We start from the raw sequence: 27,430 nt of genomic DNA, 5'->3' as shown, positions 1-27,430 counted from the left end.
TTTGTGAACTATAACCTAGAGAAACAAAAAATGATTTTTATAAAGTAATCTCAAAAATGATAAAAATGTTAATCAAAATTTTTTTTGGGAAAAGAATTTTTGACGTAAAAAAGCTTGTAGGACATGTTTAAAATTATAAATATTAATACTTATTATAAACGAACATTTGCGTTGGAAAACATGAATATTAAAAATAAAACGTTTTTAATGTAAAGTATGAAATATCTTATTAGAGATATAGTGATGTGTTTTTCATATCAGTATGATAGTAACTTTAAAAAAAATGAATCGTTTAAACTTCGTCGAAGTAGAAACGAATCCGAGGGACAAGTCATGTTAATTTTGACACACATGACACAAGTATATCATTCACTTATCATACATTCGCTACAAGCTGTACTTTTAATGTAAATATTTCAGTCATATCTATAAATAGAAAACAGTTACGTCACTTGTTATCAATATATACATATAATACAGATAATATTATATCCTAATAAATAAAAATAAAAAAAAAATCTCTAAAATGTACACTGATAGTATAGTTGTATTTTTTATACATTTTTTGTTGTAAACAATAGTATTAATCATAGTGTATATTCTAGAATTAAAAATGTGAAAAATCATTACTTTATTATTTCAAACACTTATATTTTAATACGTTTGTTATAATAATAGGTATAACTCACTAAAAATTTATAAAAAGTTGTCCTCACACTGGTATTCATAATTGTATGCCGAAAATATAATCGGATTACAAAAGAGAGAAAATATTATATTTTTTTTAACATTAATCACTAAGAATTGATAACAAATTTTCAAAACCATTTCGCGATCTGAATGTAACTGTGTTGAAGCCAACCAAAAGTCTATTTAATTTTCTACTTCCAACAATCCCAGCTGGAATTTCAAAGTCCGCCATTGTTGTGCCATCGTCTGAATTGAGAGTAATTTTAAACTAGCAACTGTCATCAGAGTTTTAAAACTGAGTTAAAAAATTAATCAGGTTTTAATTAAATTTACTTACGTAACAAATGACACCGACTTGATAAAAGAAAAAGTTTTTTTATTATTTATTTTTAGACGTATTTTTGTTTTAATTATAATATTATGATATTTTCCACAGGCTGTGTCTGACTCGATGTTGGTAGAATTGAAGGCATGCTTTATGGAGGCCTACGATGACAATCAGGATGGAAAAATCGACATAAGAGAGGTATTTCTTATATCTTAACAACATAGCACGTATTTTATATAGAAAATATTTTTAAATTTTCCTCACTCCATATGAATTTTATACTTTAATTTAAATCTATCGAAATTCGTACACCAGTTTCCCGACCTTATGTTTACATCGTTAAATTTAAAAAAGAGACTTCCAGGTGTTCTATCATCCACATTGATAGAGTCCTCCCTGTGGAAAAAGTCTTATAAATTCTGATACAAAACAGCTAACTGGGTATCAGAATTTATCAGTTAAAAAAATATTTATAAGATTGAAAAAAAAATCTGATACAGATTTCTATAAGAATCTATCAGTAATGAGAATTTATGAGACCGTTTCCACAGGGCTGTGCGAATATTTATTAACGAAAAACTAGATACTATTCGTATGTATAGGGTTTTCCATTAAGGGCGCTTGATCTTTGAAATGCAAAAAAAAATACATGTAGGAAAGATATTTGCGAATTTTTTTTTTTATTTGGAAGGTCTATCGACCCCATTATGTATGGAATATGACATCATTCAAATGACCGCCACGGCTTCGGTTGGTGGCGCGCACACGAAAGGTCCAATTTTCGATGACTCTGGCGCACAAATCGGGCTGTATTTGATCGATGGCGTGGCGTATGTTGACTTTGAGGGCATCGGTGGTTTGCGGCTTGTTGGCATAGACCTGCGACTTAAGAAAACCCCACAAGAAAAAGTCCAGCGGGATCAAATCGCACGATCTCGGTGGCCAGTTCACGTCGCCTCCGCGCGAGATGACCATGTCCAGAAATTGCTCGTGCAGAACTTCCATCGTAGCGTGTGCTGTGTGGCACGTAGCGCCGTCCTGTTGAAACCACATGTTGTCCAGATCCATATTCTCGATTTCAGGCCAAAAGAAGTTGGTTATCATCGACCGGTATCGCTCACCATTGACGGTGACGGCCACACCATTATCGTTTTCGAAAAAATACGGACCAATCACGCCTCCGGCCCAAAATCCGCACCAAACAGTCACTTTCTGCGGGTGCATTGCCACTTGGTGAACCTCGTGTGGATTGGTCTCGTCCCAAATACGGCAATTTTGCTTGTTGACATAGCCATTCATCCAAAAATGCGCCTCGTCGCTGAAGATGATTTTTTTGCCAAAATCGGCGTCAACTTCCAACTGCTCTAATGCCCAGTCAGCGAACACACGGCGCTGTCTATGGTCATTAACCTTGAGCTCTTGGGTCAGCTGGATCTTGTACGGGTGCAGGCTCAAGTCACAACGCAAAATGCGCCAAGTTGTCGTCTGCGAAAGGCCGAGTTCCTGTGCGCGACGCGGAATTGACTGCCGCGGGTTTTCGAGGACACTGTCGCGCACAGCGGCGATATTCTCGGCAGATCTCGCGTTACGTTGACGCACGGGAACCGGCTGATTGTTAACTGACCCGGTTGACTCGAATTTGTCCACCAATCGACGGATAGTCGACTCGGCAGGACGATCATCGCGACCGTAAAACGGGCGAAGTGCGCGGAACGTTGCTCGAACTGAAGACCCATTTTCATAAAACAATTTTATGATTTGCACGTGCTGCTCGACACTGTAACCTGCCATGGTGGTTTGGGAGGACGGAATGAATATAACACGCTGCATTTGACAGCTGTCACTCAAACAACATGGCCGCAATCAGCTGTCAAAGTTCAAGCGTCCCTATTGGAAAACCCCATAGTTTGACAATGCAAACTGGTGTCAGCGTTACTCCTTAGATATTATAACAAAAAAGAAGTAGTGCGTGGAGAACGTACGAGCGGAAGAAGTGAAACTTCGTAATGTGGAAATAAAAATAGGAAGGGGTAGAAATACTTTTTCAGTGAACTCATGTTGTCACTTTAAGACAAACTTTGTAGACATAGCTTACAATTCACAATTGAACCACTCATTTAGCGCCCCAGGAACGTTGAACGTTTAACGCAACCTTGTTGTAAATCACTTTAAAGTTTAACTTCAAAAAACCATTACACTTAACACTAGTTGCAACGCACGCTTATACTACATATTACAGATTATTAATAGAAAATTTCAAACTGCTGTATTAAAGTTTGACAATGAAATCTAATGTAAATGTACGAACATAAATCTGAAATATTGTTTTTTTGTCTCAACACCTATGTCTCAATTCTTATATACAACGACTAAAGATATTTTTGTTTCAATATAACAAGCGGTATATTAATTTTATTTTATACATATATTGTATTTAAATAAGTTAAAATTCATTTTGATATTAATTACGGATTAATCAGTCGCGATCTTTTTGATCTGTCATCTGTCAATGTTTTCCGACAGCTCGCCCAACTGTTACCGATGGAGGAGAACTTCCTTTTGCTTTTCCGATTCGACAATCCCTTGGAGTCCAGCGTGGAGTTTATGAAAGTAGGTATTATATGTTTCGATAAAATTAATAAATCTTTTTTTTGGTCTATTTCTTTTCCTTCATGGTTTTTAACATTTTCTATGCTTTTCGTACTTATACCAAGTTTGTATTTTTACATTAACCTGCGTTTATACTGCCATGTGAGAATATTTCTTAACGAAAAACTTGAAAAGCATCGTATGTAGTGAGTCGATGCAAACTTGGGTTAGGGAAAGTTAAAATTCTATAATCATATGAAATAACGTCAGTAGAGTCTTCTTATTTTTTAAAGAGCTATATTCAAAAAAGTTTATCAGAAAAAAAATAAAAAAACATAGGTTTTATTTAGCAGAAGCATTTCCTGGATATTATGTCATATTTGACGTTCTATTTATACGTCACTGTCATTTTTTTTGCTTTGACTTCCCCATTGTTATGTAGAGGTCGTATATGTATATTAATTAGTAAATCTTTGTACAATACATCATGTAACATGTTATCACTTGTAAAGCTTCACTCGCATATGGCGTCTGTGAAATATTATTGAACGTTTATACCACACCATTCCATACAAAGGTATATGTACATACACTAGGTACAGCCCCCAAATTCAGACATGAATTTTTATTCCCCTCGGGATTGGTTTTCTTCTAGATTAATGTAACTTAGTCTCGCTGCCTACGAAGAGATTTTTTAATGCAGATTCGAAAACGATTGGCAGAATGCTTAAAATTCATGTCTAGTTTTTTTCGTTCTTTATTATTTAATTCCAATTAAATAAATATTTTATTAAAGATAAATTAACTGTATCATTCTTATTGGAAAAAACGCTGTCGATTTTCACGAATGAACGCGATTAAAAATTTATTCGTAAGTCAGTAAAAGCTGTCATTTAATTAAATTCTTATCTTTTTTCATTAATTGGCTGATTTAAAATCTTTTTTACAAGGAAAAGAAATATTTCGTCCAAACCATACAGCCGAGAACAAAACTCTAATGTAATTTTAGACGTAGAGGTAGTATGTATATATAAATAAGAATTCGATAAACCTTCCGTATATAGACATCGGACACTCAACAAGTGTTGTGTTCGTCAAAATCGATAATGCTTACAGATTTGGCGGGAATACGACACAGACGGCAGCGGATATATTGAAGCAGACGAACTGAAGGTAGAAATTACTAATAAATTTATTATATTATTAATTATATCCTAATGGTAATTCATAATATTAAATTTCTTTTCTTCTAGAATTTCCTTAGAGACCTTCTCAAAGAAGCTAAGAAAATTAATGACGTTTCAGAAGATAAACTTATAGAATATACGGACACTATGGTAATTATTTACATTTATATTTAAAAAAAACTTCAAATTATATATTAAATGGTTATAAGTTATATAATTATTAATTATTATCGAACTTTTCGATATTTCAGCTCCAAGTATTCGATTCGAATAAAGATGGGCGTCTACAACTGTCTGAAATGGCGAAGTAAGTATAAGAAAAAGAAAAACTGACACAACGTTTCCATTGATTTTTTAACTTTTACAATTAGTAATAATATGTATGCTGAAATAAAATTTTATTTCAATGAATACTCGCGAAAATCTTAGATCTCATAATATGTACGCTTTAAATTTGGAATTTTTAATGAGTTAATTAAATAAAAATTTTGTTGCTTTGTCCGTTTTAATTTTTTCCGGAATAAATAATTATTACAAAAAAAATATTGCAATACTGTCACTCAAAAATATACATTACGTAAAAACATAAACAAAATATACATTTTTATTAAAAATAATAAAAATAATTTTTAATACATTTTATGGATTACGAATTGATATTACTGTATATTAATTGTTATCTATGTCCAATGTCAAAATCTATAAACGACAAGCTACTTTATTTGATCAGTCAGCGATCGATGACATTTGTATTTGTTACAATAAAAATAATATAATTCATAACAAAATTCACAGATTACTCCCCGTTAAAGAGAATTTCCTCTGCCGTCAAGTGTTCAAGGTGAGTGACGCGCCCCATTGACCCTCATGCCCGCCATTTCGAAAATCATTTAATTTTTTATTACACTTATTTTAAATTTTATGCATCGTTACATGATTACATGTCGTTTTATTAATATACGATAAGCTATGTCTTTTTTGTAGCATCATATATGTTTTATTAGCTTGTCTTAATAAGAAATATCACATTGGTTGACATAAAGATATATTTTATTTCGATTGGAAAGTTACGTTATTTTTTTATATATTTTGTACGTTGTAGATTAAAACGCATTGTATGTTCGTATTGAATATCCTTAAAGCTTGCTGACGCTTGTTTCTTTTGTTACACTTTATTGGTATTCAACTTGTCATACTCCTCACAGTCACCTCAATACGCCATTATTACATTTCTTCACTACATTAAAATACTGTTGCATTAAAAATTAGATGATATAAATTATATATGAAAAAATATTTTTGATATAATAAATACAAATACAACAGGCACTATAGTTTGGATCATAGATTCAATAGTTTAGTTGAAGGAAAAAAAATAGTGTAATACATATAAAAATCGAATTATTAACATCAAATACAAATAAAACAGCATGTGAGATCTATAATATGTAAAATAAAATAAAGAATTAAATGTGTAAAGCATGTTTTCTAAATATTTTATTTGCCTCTATCTATCCTACACTGCTTTCCGCACCGCACTCTTAGGAGGGCATAGAGGTGAGTCGGTCTACCAGCGTCTTCAGGAAATTGAACGAAAATTTAATTAGGAACTCCTTACAATATACTTTTTACTTGTTAATAAATGACTACGAACAATGCCATTTCATTTAAAGTTGTTATGGATGACACTGACAGTAGAAATTTTGACATTTCTAAAATGAAGTTTGCAATCTTGTGATGGATTACCTCTCTCACTACGCTATTTCGCACATCTTTATAAAATTGTAGATGTAGCGTTTGAAATTTAACACATTAATAGTGTTTCTCAAAATTATTACTAATCTATTATTAAGGGTGTGCTTTGTTGTAAATATAATAAAAATATACAACCTTATTGCTTAATAAAGTGCAATGTACGCCTGATTTTAACTGACATTTGGTTTTTTTTCTCAGGGCGCCACGAAACTAACGAAGGACGACATTGAACGAGTATTTTCGCTTTATGACAGGGTAATTTTAATCATAATATATTAAATGTTTTCACCAATTTTCTTACTTATTAAAAATATTCAAAATGTTTTGTTAATAAATCTCAAATGTTGATAAAGTTCCTTTTGACATTTTGCTACTTCGCGGCTGAGAAAAGTTAAGGAGCTGTCACGGCGTATCGACGTAACTTTTTAATCAATATCACTTTGTATTGGAGGGAAATTTAAGAGAGCCAGACATTTATATATACATATATCTCATTGAAACACGTACTAGTTACAATTTGGAATGAAGGGCTCTTAAAATACACTGACCTAAGAAGATACGAAACTTATTGAGTCTGTCTCTACAACTGAAAAACCGTGACTTAGAAAGTTACTAAAAAGTTTTTAAAATAATAGTGCTTACGTTGATTGTGGAAACGCACTATTCGCGTTCCAATTAATTGAATTTAGTTCTGAAGGTCGCAGATTCAAATCCTGCTCGTGTCGATGAATGATTTCATTATATTTCCTTATTTAAATATAACGGTACAATTATTTACTTTTAAAAATAAATTAACACCCATATATTTATTATCTCCATCACACACATGTAAATGATAATATTAAATTAATTATATTTTTATATAAATATCATTTTTTTTTTTACTCATAAATGACAGATCAATAACGATTTAATATTAATATGGCAACACTATCCGAATATGTTCAGGATAACAACGGGTCCATAGAAAACGAAGAACTACGAGGCTTCCTTAAGGATCTATTGGAGCTTGTAAAGAAAGTAAGTCTATTAATAAAAAAAATAAATCAAAAAAAATTCCTATAAAAAAAAACTAATCAAATACGAAGTTGTTTCTAAGTTCAAACCTTACTATCAATCGTCCGGAAATATAATACAATTCAACATTCAGTAATAATGTGGTTTTATAACTCGAAAGCAATCACTAGGAATACTTTATTATAATTTTTATATGTTCGTATAAATTTCCAGGACTACGACGCTCAGGACCTCCTTGAATTTGAAGAGACAATTCTTCAAGGTGTCGAATACAGCAGCGAAGGAAAAATAAGCCGGAAACAGCTAACTATGATTCTTCTAGCACTCGCTAAGCACAACCAAGAAGATGACGTCATCCCCTGAAAGAAACAGAAGTCACAACACACTCCGTCCCAGTAAACAGAATAAAAATCATTACGAGCATTTTCTTATTTGTATTGTGGTATTTTGTTGTCGATGGTATATGAATATAATTGTTGTCTATGGCTTCTAGTAGAATGTTGCTAATCTGTGTCTATTATCTACTAACCGTGTAGTTATATTAAAACGATTATTTTGACCGTGAATACGATGAAAAATGCGGTACATTATTGAAATTTAATGACATCTTGTGCTTCATAGTTTTTCTACGAGAAGCTTAAAAAGGTTTAATGTTATACAGCCAATTACGAAAAAATACTTCTATCTAAACTTAATCGGTAATCAGTTGTTAACAGGACAAATACTAGAAACTAAAATTAATATTTACTAATATCAAACGATCGAAAGAAAATATTTACAATAATTAAAATATTTTAAAATTCTTAGCAATTTGATCTTAAACTATATTCATTAGATTTCATGTTTGAATATGACAGGACGGCCATTTTGAATTGTTCAACTATGACCTAACTAATTGTAATTTTTTTTTAAATCTATTGAAACAAAGTTATAAAAATATTTTTTGGTACTTTAATAAACTACTTCAAATCAATTTAATTATCAATTTTTGCCATATCTTAATTAAATAATATTATAATAAATCGAGCACCATTTTATAACGTTCAGAATTTTAATATTTAAATAAGTATTTTATCACATTCTTCTAAAATGGAATCCATAGTTGAAATGACGTCATCATAAAGCCAAAGCGATTGCCAAATATGTTAGAATAGTTTACAAAGCAAGTAAGTATTTTCGTATTATATTTTATTGAGATTTTTTTTGTTTTCACATTATAAAAAGGTTACATATCTTCTAGCACCACTTCCGAGTATTTCATTTCGAAACAATATGTGGCTTGTATATGCGAAAGCAAAATTTTAATATAGATAAAAATTTTAATATAATAAAATATAACGATCACACCAAAATACACGAAAATATAATAGTTTTATGTAAATAACAGCATGATTTTTGTATTTTTTGTACATTATACACTTTAAACATAAATAACGTGAGTTTTGTGTCGTCAATAAAAAAAAATATGACATTTATGGCATTAAAAATCCTTAAAAATGTCATGTTTTTTTTAATATAACCAGACAAAGTATTATTAATTAAATGAATCTTAATTAAAAAATAACAAAAATGTCAACATTGTTAATGTACATCACTTACTATACACTAAAATAAGATTTTTATTTGGCACCTTTACTTCCATATAATTCATTGTGGCGTTAATGGCAAAATATTCTGAACTAATATATATAATAATATAAAAAAACCGGATATATGTGTTGTGATGGCTATAAAATTAATGTCAAAAAAAGCACAAAACGCCAAGTTATTTATATTTATTATGTATACATAGATATAAGTAAAATGTGTTATATATATATATATATATATATATATATAATATATACGTTACTAATAAGTTGTTTTTGTTAGCGTGTGTTAGTACGTGTTTATATTTATTGAAAATGGCAACTAGGATAAAGTTGGGTTGACACCTCAGAGCTTGTTTAACATAGCTGTTGAAAATCGTCTTTCACGGTTTATTTATATACAAAACAACATTAATAATAGGCTTTTTTTTAATTTATTTTTCCATTGAACTTAATTTAACTTAGATATTTCTTTAAAACGTATTTCACATTCACAGTCATCTGAATATTAAATGAGTACAAACAGACTCTGAGGTGAGAACCCTACATTTTATGTCACAGAAAAAAAATATAACTAGATAAATTAAATGTTATAGCAGAATTTGTGTTAAAATAAGCCATGATGCAGTTTATTATTATCTAAAGCCTGCTGTAAGTGTCGTGATATCCCATCCCCGGCTCCGTGTTAATAAAATTTGCAAAAAAAAATGTTTATATTTATAAACACGTGTTTTATTTCCGCTCCCTGTACGTCATTTTGACATTTGATAAACGTCATGGACTAAATAAAGTATGTAATAAAAAAAAAACTCGTGATATCAACTCCAACTTAACAAAATAAATTTTGTAAACAATCTCACTTCTGCTTGGTTATGTTATCAAAGATATTATATAACATTTTAATGTATTTTTTATTATTCCAACAAATTAGACATATTGTTTTCATTTATAATATAAGTCACAAAAACAGAACTAGTACTTTTGAATAATAATTATTGATTCATAATGTTATAAAATGTATATTAATTTTGGTGGAAATAACTATTTTCTGCTTCGACTCCTCTTAATATATGTTTTATTAATAAAAGTAGTAACGTATTATTTTAAATACGTTAAACAAACTTCAAAGTCAAACCGCAGTTTCTGAGGTTTCCAACTAATTTTTTAATTAGCTGTCAGTAATTTTTTATTTATTTTGTTGCTCTTCTATATTTTCTTATTTATTTAATAGTTTTATAAACAAAAAAATAACCACTATTCAACATTTAAACGAATTAAGTCAATAGATAGTTTGAATAAAGCCTATATTGTCTTAAAGAATGTAAAAATGATTTTTAAGTAATTACGTGAACGCACTGACAAATGTTTAATATTCGTGCCCATTCCCTAACTTATCTAAATTTACTTCAGTCTAATATTGCTTTCTCATCATCGATCCTATTTTAAATAATTATTAAGTTAAAAAAATCGATTTGAATGCCATAAACAAATCAGTCTCTTTTGCATCATGGTTTCGTAACCATTCCACAATTTAAATATAAGATTCGAAGCAATAAATTAGACACCAAAAATATAAATATAATTTAATTGTTTGCTATATTAGGTATAAAAATCTTGAGCAACTGCAGTAACCCCACCAAGTTTAGCAAAAAATAGTGACATAGTTTACCATACTTTTACGAAGTTGTTTGGGCCATTTTTGATCCCAAATAACTTCGTTGTGAATGACACTAGAAGGCAATATTTCTAGTAACCAAGCAAGCATTGCTTGAACACGATATATATCAGTTTTGCAATTGCCTTCCAGGTTGCTAGATACGCAAAGAATATATGTTATGCAGCTCGTATCATAAAACAGATAGTGGGCTTTCAGCAAATTCGTTGATGGTATTTCTAAAGTGGAGGGTACTGGGAAAGAAAGAAAGGAGGTATTTCTACAAAAAAATGATATGGCATCAAAAACAAAATAAGTAAAGAAAAACTAAACAATCCTGTATAATGCTTGTGAGTTACATTGTGTTTTCATGCGATGGCCAAGTCATTTTATTTAAACAAAAAAATATATTAAAATGTTAATATGTCACTATAAGAGGTTGTTAAATTAGCTAATTACGTTATATCTTAAGACAGAAGGTCCCTAAAGCAGGTATCGAATAAGTCATCCGACTTAAGGTTATTACATAGATCTCACAACTTTTTACGGTAGAAGAACTATGTTGCGAGACTTGGTTTTTGAAGTGATAACTTCTTTTGACACGGTAAACCGTTTTGTAACGTAACGCGTAACGGCGCCACTGAGGTTGGTGTCCCTTTCTCACGTATACGGCGTCAGTATTACACGCATGCGACAAAAGTGTCTCGAGTAATATTTAATTTATTCATCAATTTAATATGTGTTTATAAAAATTAAGTAATAACCTAAACTTTTTATATTACACAATTTCTTTATTTAATAGTTTTATTTAATATCACTTCTGTCAAGCGTCCCGAGACGCACAAATTTTGTTTTTGATGGCTTTAAGGATTTTCAAACCCACACAGGTCGAAAATAATATCGATATGAAAAACAACATCAACAACGTAAATATTACAACAAACATAAATATTACAAACAACGTAAATATTACAGGTTAATGAAGTTTTTTACGTGAATGCCTATTCATAGTTATTATATTTTATTGAAAGAAATATTGAATTATTACCAACTTTATTATACATTCAGATTCTTACCAAATATCAAATTTGTCTTTGATATATTTATTTAGAAATTATAAATTCATTAAAAATACTCGTCTTCTCATTAAAATGTTTTTTTTATAATCTGTAGTCTGTACGATCATCAGCGTCTCTTTAATTTTTTAACCAATGATAACGCAGAACGCCCTTAGTACACCATAGATTAGGAAACGCCATTTTTCTCTTGCCCATTGCTTTACGGCAGCGGTGCAGTTTCACCGTACAGCTAGCCGTATAAACTATCTTTACGGTTACATTAATACAAGTAAATCTCAATAAGAACCAACCATGGGAGTCACGGTTGAAACCATCACTCCTGGAGATGGTGAGTAATTTTTCTGTATCTAATGCTTTTGCAAAATATAACCTGCAATGCCATTCCAAATTTGAAAAATAGAAATGAACGCTATGAACACAGCATTTTGATGTTGAGTTAAGTCTACAATTTATGCAATTCTTTTAACTGTTGTAGAATCGACGTACCCCAAGAATGGTCAAACGGTGGTCGTGCACTACACTGGAACTTTAACAAACGGTCAGAAGTTTGATTCCTCCCGCGACCGCGGCAAGCCCTTCAAGTTCAAGATCGGCAGGTCCGAGGTTATCAGGGGCTGGGATGAAGGTGTTGCCAAGGTTAGTTTCAACACGAATTATCTCATAAACACCTGGGATTACCACCACACCACTTACAACCAAATGCTGAAATTACCAACCAAGTACCCTGATACCTACTACTGTCTCATGAATAGACTTTAATTGTAATATGTCGTTTATTATCAATTACAGATGTCTGTCGGCGAGCGAGCCAAGCTAACTTGCAGTCCTGACTATGCTTACGGTCAGAAAGGTCACCCCGGAGTCATCCCACCAAACGCCACTCTCATCTTTGATGTTGAACTTCTCCGTCTCGAATAACTTTCCTACATTAGTATAGCTCTCAACTACTTTAAGGCAGTAGCCTTATAGTGTTCAGTCATTTAATTATTAATTTTTAATGTAAGGGTTTATGGCGATTACGCATTCATTATTTCACAGATTGATTGCATTTTGTATTTACACAATTTCAAGTAACATTCCCGTCGCATTTTGGTGTCAATTAAAACTATTTTTCTATCAATTTCTGAACCAACAGTTATTAAATTATATAAAGCACAAGGAGAGACAATGAAATGCATTGGATTTTAATGTTAATTTTTTTTTATTACTGTATTTTACCTTCCGGTAGATAACTCGAAGCTTTATGATTTAGTTTAGAATAAACGTCATCTAACTCAGAGTTTGTTTTATTTGTATCATGTGACTTTGAAATTGAAGTTAACAAAAAAGTATTAATTATCTTATCATAAATTTAAAAAAAAAAGCTCTTATATATTTTTTATCATCTACATGATATTAATTTTTCATACAATATAATCTCATTGCAATAGTTACGGAATCAATGTCTTGCTTTCGTCTTAAAGACAATACAACGACCAGTTTTCTGAAATAATTATGATTTTCGAGAAATAAGTATGAGGTTTGCTCTCAGTTCTATTTTAGAAATTCACTCTAGTGTACCCATTGGAGGGGCAGGGTTTTAACCTGATAAAGCTTATATCGTAGTTTAAAACCAAGAACACTTCACGTTATTCCTAAATTAAAAGAATATCAAAATCTTCATTATACACAACTTAAGCAGTACACCAGATTTGTCTGATATTAAGCAAGACATGATTACTCTAGAATAAAAAAAACGGCTTAATTTAATCCGACCTTATAGTTGTTAGTTACTACTCAAAAGTCCATAAATTATCTGTACATTGTAGCTGAGCTAAGCCATTTGTAGTTGCTTTTACGACTTACGAAACATATCTATGAATTAAAGATCTAAGCAAAACTTACTTCGTTTAAGGATTATTTATATTCCAATTTTATAACTTGGCTACCATTTTCGATTGTCTTGAATCTTCACCACGATCTTCTCTTCATTTAATAAGCCAACAGACTCCAAAAATTATCTCAACCAAATAAAAAATTAATATGCGAAAAAGTTTGTACGAATTTAAATAGAGGCTTAAATTTGCATTAGCTTATTTATCGTAATAAGAAAGAGTTCTCAAGAAGAGAAAAAATCGTATATATTTTTGTATTTTTTTTTATGGGTTGCAATATTATAACAAGGTCTCAGAAATAAAATAAAACTCTCCAATACTTTTGATAAATAAATCTTGATATCTTTATTCGATCTTGTATTCTTTATAAATGCTCTTTTAAACAAATCATAAACAAAACTCTAATTTTCGAATAACACAAAAATATCTTTTTATTTCTTTAACGTCTAACATACAACTAGTGCGACTTTATACAAAGCGGTGACTTATAAGAACAGAATATTGGCTATGTATTGAAAAATACATATTAACCTCGTATAGAAAAACAGATCTTTCAACGAATATTACAGAATGGAAAATATTAACTAAACCCCAATACAAGCATGTCTTATAAATTTGAAACTCTTATTGAACAGACGCTTTACAACTTACAATAGTTAATAATCTACTTATTGAACAATTCGAGATTTCTTCACTTTTATTTGTTGACCTTCTTTCTATGTAGGCGTTGGGACGTTTTTTTGTTTCACATAAACATATCCAGTTCATATAGAGCAATCGGAATACGAAAACGCTATTTACAATTTACAAAAGCTAATACAAAATACATTACTAATTTATCCATAAAAAAAAACATGGAAACATTCTGTTATTTCAATGACACGGATGATAACAATAGCCGCCATCTTTGACCAATTAGCAAATTATTCTAGAATTTACGTTTTGAAATCTAAACAACAAAGAATCGTCTTTATAATATATTATACGTAGTATATATGTATAATACTTCAAAATACAAAAATATTTATTATCTGTTCAAAAAATGTTCTGTAAAATCAAAATTTCTTTAATTAACATAAAAAGTAGTACTCCGTTTGCTAATAGCTATATTATTTAGGCATAACATTTTATTGACATACTATCAATTACAAAAATATAATAAAACTATTCTGCTCTTATAGATATAAACTGAAAAATATATAACAAAAATTCTTTCATAAGTACACATATAACATCAAGAACACATCACGCAATACAACTGAATATAATAAATATCTTAATTATTGTCATATTTACAAACAGGGTTTAAGTAACAAACATGTTATTTCCACTTCCGGTGACGCTGACAAAGCCCTTGGTTTAAGAGCATTCATCCATACCAATACAAAAACAATTTAGTTAAGTGATTTTTTTTTATCCAAAATTAACTTAAGTACTTACTATTAGTGTTTTACTGTTAATAGTCACATCGCATCAACAATTACATTGTGATATTTATGTTTTATGTAAAATGTCATTATTTTTTGTATAGTTAACCAACGACCGATGACGTCACAAATTAAATTGTAAATTAATCAAACCCTGTTTACAAATCGATGAGTAAGAAAAAAAGTCACCATAATAATATATTACTTGTATTTGTTATTTATTTTCAAAGTAAATAGAATTACAGTTTTTGTAATTAAAAGAATTTTGTGACCTTACAAAATATATTTACAGTTTTGAGCATCACGAAATGTCTTATAGCGCATATAACTGTACTCAATTCATGTCAGCTAATAATATTCCTTGTAATAATCGTAAAAAAAAATTGCCACGAATTTTTTTTTTTACTACGTAATCAATTAGTCTATACATACAACATTTTTTGATGCGTTCAACTAGTATGCAGGAAGTTATGAATTAGGTAATGGCTTTAAGGGGCCGAGACTTAAGAGTCCATCCGCACCTAGCGCCTGCAAGCTGGTAGCGAGACCGTTCTGCATACTGTGAACCGATATCACAGGTATACCAAAACAACCGTTCGCTTGTTCTCTGTTAGCCAACGGTATAAAACTATATATCCCTAAATTACTAAGACGTTTCAAATTATCCTCCTGCGAGAGGTCCACTACTGGTAAACCTAACTCTCTATTTGGCCCCACGACGTTGTGGAATACCCTTTTGTGATGCTGCAACTGCAACGACTTGGGATACGACGCGGGGCATTCGTCGCATTTGAAAACTGGTATTTTACTCTGCGCGTGATGAGCGTTAGACATGTGCACTTGTAGGGAATTGTGGTTCATGAACATTTTCTTGCATATCTTGCACGCTAGCATGCCGCCGCCGACCTTAGCCTCTGGTATGGAAAATTTACTAGATCTGGACGTGTGTTTAATGCTGACTCCTGCCCCGAGATTAGGTATGTGCGGTAAGGGTCGTTCCGGTGTCGGAGATCTACTCTTCTGCTTCTGTTTAACACTTATACCTCTAGATGCTAGAACATTGGCCATCGCGTTCGCTTCCTTGTTGACCGTCTTCTTTGTTATAGAAATTTGACTGCCCAGGTTTAATTTGTCCTTTGCACCTTGGACGCTATGGATCAAAGGCAAGCCGTCACGTTGCTTCTGCATTGACATAACGTGACAATCCTCATTATCATGTTTGCCGGGTAGGAGCATATCTGATCGCCGCTTTTGACCTGGTCCACCCATAGCGGCACCGGGTCGCTTCATGGGCATCCGTGGCCCCACTTTACCACCACGAACTTGACCGTGAACTTGAATACCAGGCCTTATTGTTGGCCTCTGCCCTCTTACAGTTGGCATCCGCGGACGACTTGCAGCAATATTTGCACCCGCGGCCAGTCTAATTGGTGTGGGACCTGGTATTTGTCCGCCAATAGCTTGGCCTGCTGACATCTGACCCGAAGGTAATTCAGATCCAGATGTAATCGGTTGTCCGGGTATCGGCTGGCTCGAAGCACCGATCATTTGTCCGGGGGGAAAAGTCTGAATGTTTTGTATTTTTATCCCGCTACCTGGAGGTTTCATTCCCCCGGGACTACACGCAGCTCCATACGAATGACTGGGTGATGTCCCCGGCGGACCCATCGCCCCAGCCTGCTGACTCATCATAGAAGATTGTCCATATACAGATTGCTGCATACTCTGCAGCGGAGAGGCTGTGGAATACGGCGATGAAGCCATTGAATATGAAGTCGGCGGCATCGTTGATGGATATCCAGATTTAGACATTGGGCTTTGGTACTGGCCGTAACCTTGTCCCATGTAATTCGATCCTTGATACTGTCCTGGCATTGACATCGGTTGATTTGGGGAACCGTACAGGTTACCGGATGGATGTGAATAAGAGCCGTGCATGTTTTGTCCTGGGCTAGCACCAGATGTAGGGCTGTTGTATGTGTTATACGGCTGTGGAGGTACCATAACGCCACCAGCACCTGGATATGCTTGTATGTTGATCATAACGTTTTGTTGGTGGGTGAAACCTGGACCTCCGCTGCTCATATTTGATAGTTTCCCGACCTGTTCGGCTAACTGTTTGACTGGCAGCAAACTGGACAAAATATTAGATGAATGATTGTATGGCATAAGTGTTGATGGGCTCGGAGCCACGAGGCTTTTTGAATGTCCCGTCGCTCTTTTATGCTCTTCTAACAATGTTATATCAGTAAATCTAGTATTGCATATGTCACAAGTATGTTGAGGACCTAATGTATCTAACGAAATGTATTCGCTTGCATCTGATATTGACATATTTTCTTTCTTAGTTGATAACAAGCTTTCGAAAATGTCGTCAGCACTTTTCTCCAACATGTCCAAAGGAGGTTTGCTATCTGGTGCGTTCCAATTGAAATTGTGTTGCTTTTCTGTTGAAGGTGCTGTTGACAAACGTGAAGACATATTGGAAGAATTGTAACTAGATTGTGATGTTGAATATGTGGACGTAGTGGAATACGGTGTTGGGGCTGTGTTTTCCACTTTGGGCACCACTGGTTTGACATCTGGTGCTGGTGTTGTAGACACGACACAACAATCATCGTCTTCGTCATTCGAATCTCCATTGATTTCTATGACAGTAACAGATGCGTCTTCAGATTTCTTAACTGGTAGCAAGGCAGCAGAATTATCAACATAATTCTGTTGATCAGAGTTTGCTGAACCCTCAGGTTCAGATTTTACTCTAGCTAATACTGGCGTAGATCTTTCAGATAGTGGAGGCGATGATCGTTCAGATTTAATGCTCGAGGAGAAAATAGGTAATTCCTGTTCGGATGCTTTGGATTCATTATTGGAAGCGTCTTGTATTTCTTGTTTAACAATAACGCTCCCTTGTTCTGTAGTTTCACTTCCATCGCTGTCTTGTGCATCATCTCTCTCTGGAGAGACTTTGGACTGTCTGTCTGAAGTGTTTCTTGCTTGTCGTTCTGAAATAGTTTTGGCTTGTCTGTCTGAAGTAATCGTTTGCTTTTCAACTTGAGCTTGTCTTTCTGTTTGAGATTGTCTCCGATAAGCAGGTCCGATATATTCCTTAGCAGCAGGTCTTTTTGGTGTTTGTTTGACTGCAACTTTTGTTGGTTGTTTAGGTTTGACGGCTTCTTCAGGTGGGTTCTTTGGAATCTGTTTAGAAGGTGCGTTAGGCTCTTTTTTTGGAGTGATCAATTTAGTTTGTATGCCTCTGGGTAATTGTGGGAGCGATCGTCTATCTTTCTCCGTGTCACTGCTGTCTGAACTCTTTCTCGTGTTGCTTGTCGGTGGTTCATCGGAGTCATGATCGACGTCGGAGCCGTTGTTTTCGTTGCTTTTATCAAATTCGTCATCAAAGTCTGCTTCGTCCTTGTCCTCTTCGTTCCCACTGGCTTCGTCTTCGTCGTCGGAAGCTTTGAAATCTTTTAAACCATTGACTACTTTAAAAGAATTAGTATTATTACCGTCAGATTTGAGTTTAAGTTTAATGCCCCCAAGCTTCCCTAGTTTTTGCACAACATCATTAGTTTTGTCAGTCTCATTATCTAGTTTTTCTTTCTTAATGGAAGTTGAATTTTTTTTAATTGTAAATCCCAAGCCACTTAATTTGTTTAAGGCCGAATCTGAACTGTGTTTGTCAGATTCGACGGGTTTTTTCAGTGAGATGCCGGTTTTTTTCAATATTTGTGATATATCTATCTTTTGGGGCGTTTTGGCCGTAATTTGCTTATTTGGCACAGGAACTTCATCCTCATCTGACCAGTTCTCATCTCCAGAGGGCGGCAGGTCTTCGTCGTCTGAAGGCAGCTTGTCTAATATCACTGAAGGGAGTGATATGTGTTTTATTAAATGATTTTCCTGTTCTTCCCAATCAGAAAAGTATAAATTACAAGTTAAGCAGCGATATTCTTGTTTGGATTTCTTTATGAGTGCCCCCGATGACTGTAGTTTCGCAAGTAACCCAGCAACATCTGTAGAATATCTTTTTGTATCGTTTTCTTTCTCCTTCTCTTCTTCCGCTTCTTCTTCTGGATAATTTAAATAAAATGACTGTTCCTCCCCATCTGAAAAAAGAGATAGATATATTATTAGTATAAAATTACTAAGGAATAATTATATTTTATACTATAAATCCGATAACAACTATAAAACAATGGGTATAATGTGACTGGACTCGAATTTCAATATATTTTCTTAGAACTGACATATAAAGTTATGTTTATATTAAAATAAATTCTTAACAAAGGGCATGAGTATGTTATTAAAGAAAAAAAATTCATAATTATTTAGATAGAAATTAACAAAACTAATTAACAGGTAATTTAAACACAGAAACATTTCATGATAAATGAATATATATGAGTTTTACTTATAACAAGTTTCTATAACTTTTATAGCCATCTTACAAACAAACAAAATTAATAGCATGGCAAATTTTATGAACATGTATATAAAAATCTATGAAAAAATTTCGCATAACATAACATTATAGTTAAATTAAAGCGTGCAAAATGAAAAGCAGTAATCGAAACTGAAAAATAAGAATTGTGTAGTTTTATAAAGTAATTGAATTAATATGATGTTGATTTAAAATTTGTTTCAAAAGTAAATTGGAAATTATAAGTTTTAGTAAAGCGTTATACTAATTAGACATAATACTAGCATAAGTATAAAAATAATATAATTTTAATATTTACATAAATAAACATGCAATAGGAAAAAATTTTTGATTAACATTTTTATGTACTTGAAAAATTTTAATAAGATGAAAAGTTCAATTTAATTTTATGAATAAACAATAAGTGAATAGCTTTAATATGTTAAATAATAACAAAACTAATACTTTTATGTTCATAAAATAAATTAAATATTATGTAAAACAATATAATTCATACAAAACGAAAAATATTAATATACAAATCATTGATTATCTTATTTAAATCAAAATTAATAAATTTTAAATAAAACTTGACAATAAGATTCTATTGTGTTTGTTCAAATTATTTTTTACATTTCGTTAACTGTAATGGTAACGTAATTATTTTCGGATACGTTCTTATAAATGTCAATAATTTACAAAAATTGTACGAAATGTTCTATGACAAAAAAAAAAAAAAACAACAAATTAAAATGATAAAACAAACCTGATTCATCATTCGGAGGTGATGAAGGATATTCATTTTCAATCTTTGTTGTCATGATTAACCTGTAAACAATGCAACTTATTGCTATACCAAATAAAAATAACGCATTTACACGGTTCACATTACTACTACTTGTGAAACTCAAATTAAACAAATAAAACTGAAATAATAATAAAAGGTAACATATTCTTCAATACTTTGATCTTTTCGTCATTCATTTATGTGTTTTAAAGTGAGTTATATCTGGTTCTGTTATTCTGTAGCGGGATATTAAATGTATTTATGAAAAGATGCAACAGTGTACAACTAAATACAACCAAAACATTCTAATAGAACATTCGTGGACAACAATTAAAATGGAACATGCTTTAACGAATAAAATAATACAATATACTTACGATCATCGTATTATATGATACAAAATCATCTATTAATTGACCATAATAATGACCACTGCGATTGGAATCATTTGGCTTCTATAGTCAAAAGTCAATACACAATATGACCACAGATATCATATAAATAACAATAAGTTGAAACCAAAACACTTTATCGCTTCACTCAACTTCCGAAAACTTATGTTAATAAATGAAAGAATCCGGTTTTTATTGAACTTCAGTCACAGAACGTCTAACGAAAATACAAGATGGCCGGCTAAATAAACGCCGAGACGACACCGCTGAGTCGATTTAATCACACGCGGTTATTTTTATCATTTTATCAACAAAAATTATTACAGACTGAACTCATTTTGTTTACAATGAAAACAGTCGAGCATTATTTGAATAATTATACTCTTTAGTGTCAGCCACGGCTGTAACTTCGATCGACCGCACTTCAATCTAGGCTGAGCCCTGAGCAAGTGAGCGGAGTATATACAAATAAAATTCTGTTCCGTTCACTCACAAGCGAGCAAGCACAGAACGAAGTACGAACACAGATGCCATTGCCAGACTGGCGCATTGCCAATGTTGGCCGCCTGGCAGAATTCTAGATAGATAGACCGTCCGCTGTCTCTGTCGCACTTGATTAATTGTAATTAATCCGTCTCTTTCTATACTTTCTATTTGTGATTTGTGACGCCATTTACGACGAAGTCTCCAAAGCTGGCTGTACATTTATAATTGGAACGAGTCTTTTTTATGTTCGTGATAACCTTGCTTGCTCGGTTTAGGACAGACGACGTTTTTATAGGAAGAATAATAAATCTGTAGCATGAATGCAAATATATTTCACTGAGTGTCTGTTAATCAAAGAAGTTTGAAATATCTGATTAAATAAATGATTTACTTAAACGTTAACCGTTTAATCGGTCTGAAATAAAATAATATTTTTTTTTTTTACTTTACCTAATTTCTAAAAAGACTAAAGACCTAAAATTTAAACTGTTTTGCTGATCGATGTCATATCGAAAATATCAAAGGCAAAAAATCTAATTTATTTAAAAAAAATCTTAATATATACCCATTTTTGTTAATTGTTAAGAATATAAACTTGTGCAATAATAATAACACATAAACTTTCCCAGCTTAATCGTATTTAACATGATAAAATAATATGGATAGATAAGTCCACGTATAGCATCACCGTTTGCTGATAAAATAGGGTTTGTGCCTTGCGCAGTGAGACTGAGTAATTTCAAACCGGTTTCGACCGCTTTTAGTCGAGGTTTAGTAACCTTGTCTGTATATGACGCACCGACCGATTCTAAGAATTACAAAGTTCAGAATTAATGATATTATGAAACATGTCCATCATGTTAAATTATGCGTTTTTATTTTTCCTCTAAATACGTTTATATATCTTTATACTCTAAAATGTAATATTAAAAAAATAAATAAATAACAAAATGATATATCGGTTTTTTTATTTTCATATTTTTATTTTAAGCATGGCATTTTTTTTAAATTAGAACTGTGTTCGATAATCTTATCAGTTTAATTGAACCTTGTTCATACATGATAACACACAAGTTCTCGTTTATATTCAAATTAATAAAAAGCAAATTTAATCATTAGCTGTGCAATTAAAAAACAATAAAAAAGTATTAAGATTTATTAAAACTAAAAAAATATATGGGACGAGCAACCGTGAAGTGAAACCGTGAAGTAACCTTCCTTTATTCTTCACTAACATGTATAAATTAACTTCGTATTTATAAACGCTGGTATGTGTTAGTGATTACTCTACGCTCTTTAATGTAGAAACGTATTGTATGATACATATTGATTGTAAGGTGTAGATTAATCTAGCACGGAGAAAAGTAAGAGACCGTTAAATTCTGAAGTTTATGAGCAGAAAGAAATTTTGTTTAAACCTAAAGAGATTAGAGTGATAATGAATATTGTTCTAAAATTTAAATAAAAGAAAGAGACTATTCTACATAAAACTGTATATCAGAATTGGTTTATCAAAAGCGAGAGATCTTCAACAGCGAAAAATTTTGGCACTAAAGTCTACATTTACGTCTTCTGACCAAAAAAATAATCTCGACAAATTCTCAAATGTACGCACAGATTTATTTAACTACAGTTTTTACGATTTATGTATTTAAATTTAAATATTTTATGTGGCAACCGGATTTGGTGTTGTAAATTTAAGGTTTAGGATAGGTAATACCATAAGATATTAAGATAAAATATAGAAAATTGTATAATAAGAGTAATAAAAAGTTGAAAAAACTACTAAGTCCAAAAAAAATTTCAAATTCATAAGAGTGGCGACAAGGTGACAGAGAAAGTTTCGCTTAATATAATTAATAAATTAGAAGAAAAATTAAATATATTAGAAGAAAAATGTCAGGATTTGAAAGAAAATGTTTGACAACAATAAAAAAAAAACAAATTTTTAAAAAACCAACAAGAAAAGAAACATAGTTATCTTCGGTATTGAAGAGAGTAAGATATCCTATCACAAATTTTAGAACAATATAATTATTGCAATTCAAAAGTAAATAAACTGTTCTTAAAATTTGATTGTAGAAATATTTAATAAATGAAGAGAATGCGCGTATCATAAAGAACGACAAATAATTGTAACCTTTTCTATCCTTAGTTTAAAGATCAGTATTCTTAAACAAAAATGGTAATTAAAGGCACCAAATACATACACATTGGAAAAGAGGGAAAAAATTACAATATACACATAAGAAGAAAGGAAGAAGCAAAAAGTAAATGGAAAAAGAAAATAAAATACGATAAATTTGTTGTATTGAAACCGAAAACTAAAGAACGCTGATGATTTCACCAGAGGCAAATTCCAATTCTTAAGCACTAATTGGTATTTGCACAACAAGATCTATCAAGATAAACAAAATATAATAATAGCTCATCTGTGCCCAAATAAAATAGTATCTCAGAAGGTGTTCTAAAACTAAGTATTTTAAACTACTTACAATTAGTTAAAATTAACGTCTACACACCACATAACCAAGCCAAAGTCAATACAACCAATAACTCAAATTCATATCAACCATCTCACCCTTCCTTCAACTATGCAACATTTAACAAACTTTAACTGAGCCACGAAAACCATCTTCCAAACCGGCCGGTAACCCTGGAAGACAAAAAGCAAAACCCTCAAAAGAATCTTAATTTTCTCCGATACAAAGAAATGAAACACAAACCCAAGAAATACCTGACTAAACTTAAAAGAAGGAGTACAGGCTCTACACAAATAGTAACTTACAACCTCAGAACTTTATCTCTATACTTACAAACGCTTAATCGAAATTAACGAAGCCCCCATACAACCTCATACGATATAATTGGATTGTGTCCAATAAGGAGGACGGGTTACGGAGAGAAGAATATAGCAACTTCATACTATGCCACTTGGGGATCACACCTGGCAACAAGGGAGTCGGTTTCATAATAAATAAAACCCGCAAGAACTGGATTGAAAGTTTAATTCGAGGATTTCCCATGTCAATTATCCGAATATACGCTCCGACTGACAGCATGTGACGAAGAGATTAACACTTTCTACGCAAATTTAATAGAGCCTAGACCTGGCCTAAAAACTAAAAAATAAGGGGTGATTTTAATGCGAAAATAGGTTCATCAAGAAAATACGAACATCCTATGAAAACAAACGAATATGGTGAAAGAAACCGGAGGGGTTAGAGGCTAATTGATATCGCCCTCGAAAATAAGATTACCGTCTTAAATACTTTCTTTCATAAAATACAAAACCAAAGATTGTCCTGGCGATCGCCTGCTGAAAAATACAAAAATTAAATAGATCAAGTACTGTCAATTCAACCAATTTCTTTTTCACCGCTAATCTTCGGAAACAAAGAAGTTTTAAATCTGAACTATCCATTAGACAATAGAACAATTAGAGCAAACATGTCTATTAGAAATAAACTACGCAAAAAAAACCATTTTATGACAAGCTTTACAAGCTGACCCATGACAAGCTTTATATAAATTAAGAAAAAAACATCAGTACTGGTTTCTATAACGCCTTAACCAAGGGTATAACCCAGAGCTTATAGGATACTTGAACTCCGAACTAAATATGAAAAGGTAACAATTAATTCCAAAAGAGTGATCTGGAACTTATCAAGATAAGATAAGTTAGATAAAAATTTAAGTCACTAACAATAAACTATCGGCCCTATATAAATGCCACAGAACGAAGGCTATAGAAAAATATCTCACAATGATCTACAAAAGCAGGAAGTTAAAAAAGGCCTTAAAAACTAAGAACAAAGAAATATTGGGTAGATAGCTGAAATTGTAAGGATAAAACCAAAAAAATTTTTATAAAACATTATATCAAATAAACCAGTATGCCAGCCACAGCAACGCAAATGATACAAACAAAAGCGGAAATATAGAAGGGGTAGAACATAGCTATAGTGATGTAACTACAGCAAAAATATGGTCTGACTCGACTGGCGAAGTACCACCCTCTCACAGAAGATCGGCCTGAAGTAGTCTTTAAAGGCTGTGTGTCATCCGAAAATGAGAGTGCCGGTCGCCCTTTCCTATTTCCCAGCCTTTTCTCTCCCGGGCTGTTGATGTGTGCAATGCATCGACCTAAGTCTGTTTTGACGCGTTAAGCGTTTCATTGGCATTTGTTTCATTGGCATGGAGTTCAGCTAGACCCTGCAACTGTGGGTCGGATCGGATGCGCTTCCGTAGTACGTCTCAGCGATACACAAAACTCGAATCTCAGTTCAGACCAAGGACAATGCTCTTTGATAGGATGGTTATTGGACCATCAACATCCTTCCATTATTCAACATCTCTTCAGCTCAAGGTCTGGTCTGGTCATTGGTCCTACGTTCTTCATCGAATAAGGCATGAAACAAAGTGACCAGATAGAGTGAATATTAAAAAAGATCAACTGAAAAAAGACACAATTAAACATCAATGATAAGTATTTATCCCACCTACGCTTCGCAGATGATTTAGTTCTGCTGGCAGAATCTAGCAAAACAATTACAAAACACGATCGCTTCAATAAACACAGCCCCTAAGAATGTAAGACTAGAAATGAATCTTCCCGAAATAATGGTTAAAAATACAAATACTATTGAAAACAAGTTAGCTGCAATAGAAAATAGAACCAACTAGAAGAAGAAAAAAGACTGCAAAAACATTTGAACAAGTACTGGTCCTTTAAAAAGATGTTCAAAAGTAACAGGTCAACAAATATGAGAACTGAAGTTAACATGCTCCTACTTTGTCTACAAAATCATCACCTGCTAACGTAGAATAGAACAAAGTACGATAAACATTAAAAACATGCAAAAATTCGCCACATAAAAATTAGACTACCAGAATGACAGGTGCTATGATGACCTACGATAAAAAAGGTGGGCTGGACAAGTAGCCAAGCTAAAGGACGACAGATGGACAAACAGGGTAACAATGATGAAGGCTCCAATAAGCAAACGTCCCAAAGACAAACACCACACAAAGTGGACAACCGAGCTGATAAAAATAGCTGGTAGATGCTAATCGCTAATAACTCAAGATGGTAGACGTATGGTATTCTTTAGAGGTGGCCTTCACCTCCTCTTGAGGAAGGGTTATGCAAACCAACTCATATATCATTCTCTTTTTTCTCTAAACTACATATGTATATTAGTTTTTTGTATGAAATAAAAGGCTTATAATTAAAACTACCTCGTTTATTTTTTGTTTATGAAGTGCCCAAGTCATTTTAGCCGTTTTTTTTTCATATTAATTTTAATTTAGACGAGTCCATTCTGATTATTTTATCTGACGCTTTGGGTTCAATAGGGCACTTATCAACCACTGCCGTGAAATTTAAACTTACACATATTTTTTGTATCCTGGAATTTTATATCATCTGAAAAGATTCTTCCGAGCGAAGACATTAAAATGATAAAAGTTTTAAAAATATAATTCCTATAATGACACTTAAAAGGTGTAGTTTAAAACTCGAATGTGTAATTTTCAGCGATAATCAGCGATATAAGGACACGCTCGGCTGCAGGAATAAACGAGCCGGTACGTTTCTAATTCAGAATCCCATCTATAAATTATAATCATTATTGTACATAAAACTTTTGTGTACAATTTGAACATATTCAGAATTGGGCGACACTATCTCTTATTTATACATAGTTAACACACGAAGCGTGGCCTTGTCTTCTACATTCTTAACCTTTTCCGCAATTATTGATCACGGCGTTGTGTTCTTTACGAAATCTAAAACGCAAGTGATTTTATAGTTTTTTCAATGTTGATATAAATTAGATCCACTATATTGAATATAGATAGGTACTATACTAATGTTAATAGGTAGACATTATAATCAAACATCCGTTGTGAAAATTTCAATTAGTTTTGTGGACATGTTACTACGTACCATGTGATCATAAAGCAATCAACAACATAATCATAAAGCAGCCATATCAAATGACATGCAAAACACTTAATCTTATATTAATTGAATAGATGGCGCTCTTTTTAAACGACGAAAAATTTACCGACATGCAGTTCTCTGTAACTAACTAACTAATGTCAAGCTATGCTTTATTTATTTTGACACAGAAATATAAAAGTCACTTA

At 32.2% G+C, this 27,430-nt stretch overlaps 3 protein-coding genes across 3 annotated transcripts in view; 2 read left to right on the top strand and 1 right to left on the bottom strand.

Moving 5' to 3' along the window:
* Positions 1-9,379, top strand: part of LOC116775079 (calbindin-32) — a 64,646-nt gene extending 55,267 nt beyond the window's left edge. The window contains exons 4-12 of the mRNA XM_032667888.2: positions 1,127-1,216; positions 3,542-3,628; positions 4,724-4,780; positions 4,861-4,944; positions 5,046-5,101; positions 5,590-5,635; positions 6,748-6,804; positions 7,498-7,569; positions 7,780-9,379. Of these exons, the coding sequence (XP_032523779.2) occupies positions 1,127-1,216; positions 3,542-3,628; positions 4,724-4,780; positions 4,861-4,944; positions 5,046-5,101; positions 5,590-5,635; positions 6,748-6,804; positions 7,498-7,569; positions 7,780-7,929 (699 nt within the window). The 3' untranslated portion in view covers positions 7,930-9,379. The remainder of the gene's footprint in view (positions 1-1,126; positions 1,217-3,541; positions 3,629-4,723; positions 4,781-4,860; positions 4,945-5,045; positions 5,102-5,589; positions 5,636-6,747; positions 6,805-7,497; positions 7,570-7,779) is intronic.
* A 2,653-nt stretch (positions 9,380-12,032) lies between these two features.
* Positions 12,033-13,165, top strand: LOC116775269 (peptidyl-prolyl cis-trans isomerase FKBP1A-like). The gene is made up of 3 exons (XM_032668138.2): positions 12,033-12,216; positions 12,364-12,524; positions 12,678-13,165. The coding sequence occupies exons 1-3, from the start codon at positions 12,180-12,182 to the stop codon at positions 12,804-12,806; spliced, it is 327 nt and encodes a 108-aa protein (XP_032524029.1). The 5' UTR covers positions 12,033-12,179; the 3' UTR covers positions 12,807-13,165.
* Positions 13,166-14,079: 914 nt separating this feature from the next.
* On the bottom strand, positions 14,080-21,343 carry LOC116775041 (uncharacterized). Its single transcript, XM_032667833.2, has 3 exons — positions 20,777-21,343; positions 20,379-20,440; positions 14,080-19,298 (listed from the first exon to the last, which is right to left on the bottom strand). The coding sequence occupies exons 2-3, from the start codon at positions 20,431-20,433 to the stop codon at positions 15,658-15,660; spliced, it is 3,696 nt and encodes a 1,231-aa protein (XP_032523724.2). The 5' UTR covers positions 20,434-20,440; positions 20,777-21,343; the 3' UTR covers positions 14,080-15,657.
* Positions 21,344-27,430: the final 6,087 nt, after the last annotated feature.

This window comes from Danaus plexippus, chromosome 25, assembly GCF_018135715.1.
Source record: "Danaus plexippus chromosome 25, MEX_DaPlex, whole genome shotgun sequence".
NCBI lineage: Eukaryota > Metazoa > Arthropoda > Insecta > Lepidoptera > Nymphalidae > Danaus > Danaus plexippus.
The sequence above is the reverse complement of the archived record's forward strand: the minus strand, read 5'-3'. Positions and strand labels throughout refer to the sequence as shown.